The sequence below is a fragment of the Sceloporus occidentalis genome, unplaced genomic scaffold (assembly GCF_023333645.1).
Source record: "Sceloporus occidentalis isolate IW3139 unplaced genomic scaffold, rSceOcc1.0.p SCAF_59, whole genome shotgun sequence".
Lineage (NCBI taxonomy): Eukaryota > Metazoa > Chordata > Lepidosauria > Squamata > Phrynosomatidae > Sceloporus > Sceloporus occidentalis.
Window position 1 is genome coordinate 2,734,030 of NW_028317039.1, and position 5,597 is coordinate 2,739,626.

General features: G+C 37.8%; 1 protein-coding gene across 1 annotated transcript; it reads right to left on the reverse strand.

Annotated features, from left to right (window-relative positions):
- Positions 1-1,092: 1,092 nt before the first annotated feature.
- Positions 1,093-3,835, reverse strand: LOC149287546 (ubiquitin-conjugating enzyme E2 G2-like). The gene is made up of 3 exons (XM_089492691.1): positions 3,788-3,835; positions 2,997-3,137; positions 1,093-1,205 (listed from the first exon to the last, which is right to left on the reverse strand). Exons 1-3 carry the CDS (start codon positions 3,819-3,821, stop codon positions 1,093-1,095), a joined length of 288 nt encoding a protein of 95 aa, XP_089348817.1. The 5' UTR covers positions 3,822-3,835.
- Positions 3,836-5,597: the final 1,762 nt, after the last annotated feature.

A 5,597-nucleotide genomic window follows, 5' to 3' on the forward strand; every position in this document is an offset into this window, starting at 1 on the left:
GTGTAAAATTATGTGATTCGTGCCATACGAAGAGGCTTGTATAAAACATCTAGCATGCTCAATTCCATTTGACCCTGTAATTCTGACAGGGTCACTGAGCACTTGTGTAAGAAGGACTCCCTTTAACTTATGGAGCTTTATTTTACTGTTAAAGTCATCAATATGGTCTCTAAAACACAGGATTAGCATTCACGCAAGACCAGCAAAATGTCTCACTTCGTAAACACACGCTAATATCCAAATCTCCATACAAAACTACAGAAACAGTCATCAACTACAACTAAGGAGCACAATTGTTTCACTAACAAGTTGATGGGTACGGGTCTAACAGTATGGGTGTGACAAGTAATGGGACAGGTCTAACAGTCAATTATATATTATTGTGATGCGCTAAGTTGCCTAAGCATGTTGCATTGAAAGATGTAATGGGATAGGATGTTACAATCATGAGAACTGCAAGTTAATTGCATGTATACTATAAAACAAGGCAACAAAAATAGCTTTGCAGTCTATCAATGTTCATGTAGCCCTAGGTACCAGGAATTGGGATGACCCTACTCCTGCTATCTCTAGTTCCCATTACAGCAATGCTTTTTCTCCATATGTTTAAATTGAAAGATTTAAAGTAACAGCTTTCATAAAAACAGCATTAAGAAGACATGACCATTCATAATACAATTATCAGTCATTGAACAGGTCTCTATTCAATTATTTTAATTAAGTGCCACGGGTGCTTGACAATACAACCACATTCCCATTTGATCTATATTTTTGTACAGAACATCATTGTATGCTTTAATTATTGAGAGGGAAGCAGTAAAGACCTAGATGTGTCCGCACAGGTCCAATATTTTCTATAGGCTTTGATATGTACAAAAGCTATGAGATGAACCAGGGGAATTCTCCATCCAGCTTGCAAAAAATGGAGTAATCCCAATGGCTGCTGCAATTACGGACTTCCCAGCACATTTTGAGGAAAGTAATAGAGCACATAAATGATCCCTCACATTCAAAGGTCCTTTGCAAGCATCAGTATAATCATTAAAAAAAAATTGTATAGACTCCATCCATGTGCAATTCCAATGGGTCTTTTTAAAGTCCTAAAGACTTCTGCACAGTTTGTCGGGCAATCTTGTTAAACTGCTCACGATCCTCCCTCCACATTTTTGAGGCATCCACATTTGCTCCACTTTCATCATTAGGCTCTGCAGAGGAAAGATACAGTTAACAGGAATTCTGTTTATTATTTAGAGCAATTCAGTGGGAGATCCTAAAGCACCGAACTGCTTTGGTGCCTATAGGTGCCAGGTTTCTTAAAGGCTCAAGGTCGATAATGTAAACAGGAAGAAGGGGATTTCTAACAGTACTTTATTATTTGAGGGTCAAATTTTACCTGCATATTATGCCTAGTATGCATATTGCCATACTAGTCTAAATGAGAAAATGTGTGAACCATTTAGACAGCCAAACTTCATATAGTAAAATAATCAGAGGTTAACTCTAAAAAAGCTTATGTGACTACATCTTACAACAGATTTCTCTATTATTTAAAAGGATACACTCAGAGATTGGTTGGCCAGCCAGCAGAAAAACATTTCTGATGCCTGCTACCATGCAGGATCAATCACTTTAGTTACAGAAGTATAAGTATACATTTTTGAGTAAAACAAAAAAGGAGCCAATAAGCTTTTATGGACCACAACACTTTCAGCCACAGTGATGATGATGGATAATGGAGTTGTACCACTCAAAAGCAGGTGTAGGCAGGGGGTACAAAAAGTTTGGCACACTTGTAAAAATGTATATTTTCTACCTTTATTATGATTATGGAATTTACCCCTTGTAGGTCTACCCTGTGAATTGTTGTGTCCCGTGAGCTTTTTGTGCAAACTCGATGTACAGTAATGTGAAAAAGAATGCCCTCTTTGAATTCTATGGTTTTACATATCTGGATATAATCATCCGTTCCTTAGCAGGTCCAAAACTTAGGTAAATACAACCTCAGATGAATAACACACCAAGTCATGATTTATTCAACAAAATAAAGCCAAACTAAGTACACCCTTACTATTTTCATAGGAATTAAGATACTAAGTAGCAGACATGGCAGAACGCTTTAGATTTGCAAAGTTGCATCTGAACAAACCACAAGACTTCTCTGCCCTTTGAACAGAAGGGACCAAAGTGGAGATGTCAGGCCATAATGCACAGCGCCACGTTTGGCAAAAACCAAAGCATATCAACAGAAACATCTCATACCAACTCCCAAGCACAGTGGTGGAAGGATGATGATTTGGGCTGGTTTTGCAGCCACAGGAATTGGGAACCTTGCAGTCATTGAGTCGACTATTAACTCCTCTGTATACCAGAGGAGTTAATAGAATCAAATGTATTCTAGAATCAAATGTGAGGCCATCTTTCCTACAGCTAAAGTTCGGCCAAAATTTGGTCATGCAACAGGACATTAATCCCATGCACACCAGCAAATCTACAACTGAATAGCTGACAAAGAAAAGAATCAAGATGTTGCAATGGCACAGTCAAAGTCCAGACTCCTCCACAACAATTTGAGAGAATGATAAAGTCATACAGAAAATGGCTACTTCAATTTTTTCTGCTAGACGTGGTTCTACAAGCTAGAAGTTACCTAGGTAGTAGTTACCTAATTTTTAGACCTGCTAAGGAAAATATGTCCTGATATGTAAAACCATAGAAAGCACACCCTCTTTGAATTCTGTTTTCATATGACTGTATATAGATCTATTGGATATATAAACTAAAGGTGGTTGGGGGTTTTATCACTAGTATAACAATAAAAATAAATAAGTTCTCTATTTTAAAAGTGGTTATGTTTTTTCAGGCATGAAATCATAAAAAAGCATATAGGTTAAAGTCGTTTTTTTCCTTTGCTCAGATATAAGTTTCCGCAATTTATTTAGTGAAAAGAAGTTATGGTAAAAAAAAAAGAGATCACAGAGGCTCAGTGATCTGCATACCTGCCAACATGCTCACAACAGACAGCAGTATCTTCTCCACACTCTGCACAGGGCTCCACCTCTCTGCACTGCTCTCATATCCCATTGGATCATCCCCTGGGGCATGCAGAATGGAGATGCAGACTCTTCCATCTGGGTATACTTGGGAAAAAAAAATTAAATGGTCCACTGCACATTAATAAATGGTGTAATTGCACCACAAAAAATGCACTATTATCAAATATTCTAAATACAAATTAGAAAACCAAAAACAGAATTTGATGTGGTTTTATATTGGGTTATACACTTTTTTTCATTTTTACTTTTCTAGATATGTTAACGGTCTCGCCAGCCTCTCAACTTCCTTTAGAGAGAGTTTCTATACAGAGAGCAAAACCATGTCAGCTTGAATGTACTAGGGGAGAATGGAATTCTGTACATCTACCAGTGTTGCCTTATAGGAGGTACATTGCAAAATACTGCTTCTCCCCTGCAATGCAGAACCCCTTGACTAAGCCCCTTTTAGCCTGATGGCACCCAAGTCTATTGCACAAGATAGTGTGTTATTAGCATGGATAGTTTTCAGCAGGGTTCAATCCTCCACCCTGCTAATGTGCTATTAGGAAGGGTGGGTTCCCGCAGAGTTCAGTGCCGACCATGTCTGTGCACACATGGATGGCACTGCTTTCAAGCACAACAACAGTGTTAAATGCCAGTTGGCACGACTGTTATAGACATGCACATACAGTAGAACACTGATAAATGTAGTAATGCTAGTACTATCTGTTAACCAAAATATTTTAGTAACTTACGGTTTGGGTGAAACATTTCACATGTAAATCTCATTTTGGGAGGGCTAAGTGGATAATCCAAAGGGAAGCTGAGGATTGCTGGGAATACTCCACACTCAAAACATGTATCTTCAGGTCCCCTGAGGACAAAAAGTTTTATTGCAGACAGAATTGCTAAAATTAGGCAACCTAACTAAATACATGAGACGGTTGAAAAAAAAAGTGTGTTTTACCAAAAACACGAAATAATAAAATATTTGGTTACATATGCAGATTACTTTTAGTTGAATAAGCCAGACAGGGGAAATCTACATACTAAATAGACTTAATAGTTTTTACAAACAATAAACAAGGGCTGCTAATTACATTAAAAAAGCTCAATATTTCGATAGAAGGGCCTGAAACTTGCATAATAATTGCAACAATCTTGCAATCCCATAGAGAGAATAAAGACAACTGCAGTATTTACATTATGGCTTATTGGTCTTGGATCACTCTTCCCTTACTGGACGGCAGGTGATATCACTTAACCATGCACTACTACCAAGTCTGCCTGCTCTGGAGAGAAGTGGTGTCCTGGCAATCAGGTAAGCAGATCCTTGGTGACTCCAATATCATTACCAAGTGTATTAAAATATGGCATGGTCTAGTTTGGAACAAATGCTGCTACAAAAAGAGTAAATAGGACACAATTCGGCCAAAAAAGAAATGTGGAAAAGGCTGGGATGTGAGATACAAAGTTCAAGTCTGTATGCTTCAGTAAAATACTTTCATAGACCCAATTTATTAAAATATACTCTGTGCTACAATAATATTCAGATGGATTCTGGGCAGTATATAAAAGGTAGTATAAATTGACAATGAGATCTTTCAATTGTTCTGCTAGCCCCTCCTTATGCACTTTATTATCCACTTTCTCCCACCTCTTTTTTTCTTTGCATCTCCTGGGCTTCATGGTTTCTCCTAAAAAACACACCTTTTTGACCAAGATGACCACGAGAAGCATGTGTGTATATGAGTGGTGATCGTTGTGGTTCAATGTGGTGTGTGGGCTATGGCTTGTGTGGTTAAGTGTAAACTGTGCGATTGGTTAAAATCTGTGTAACATGTAGGTTTCAGATTATGTCCTTTGGTTGAGAACACTGGGTATTTGACTGAGAAAAGTACAGGCATACCCCACCTTAAGAGTATTCACTTTAAGAACACTTGCGAGTAAGGATATAGTTGCAGCACAACCATTCCGTTTACATACGCTCACCTAGCGAGAACGGGACACATAACATTATAATGCCAGCACGGCAGTTCATTCTTTCAAGTGTTTTGTGGAGTAAATAACCTGACAATTGTAATGGAGTATATGCATTGATAAGTGGGGAAAAAAAGGTAGCTGTTCACTTTGGATCAACTTTAGATATATGTGTGAAAAGGTTAAACTGAACTAAATGGACTGAAGTATTTTTTCACCCTACTATACTACCAATTTATAATACATTTCCATTTTACTTACATGCTCTGTGTGCTTTAATGTTGAGTATGCCTGTGTGTATGTTGGAGTGTACATTTGTGTGACAGATTGTGATCAGTGTTGCTGAGAGTGGTGCGTGCACCTGAGTGCATGAGTGTGTGTTTTAGTGCCTGTCATGGTACTAGTTTTACTAGGTAGGGGTGGTCATTAGTAAAACGAACAGAAGGAATTCTACCTTGTAAAATATAGAATTTTAGGCCCTACTTAACGCCAGTCACTCCTCAAGGATGACAATTGTTAGGGAAAGTGTACACATAACTGTTCAAAGTTTTAAAAAAAAAACTTTAATTCAAAGACATTTTTCAT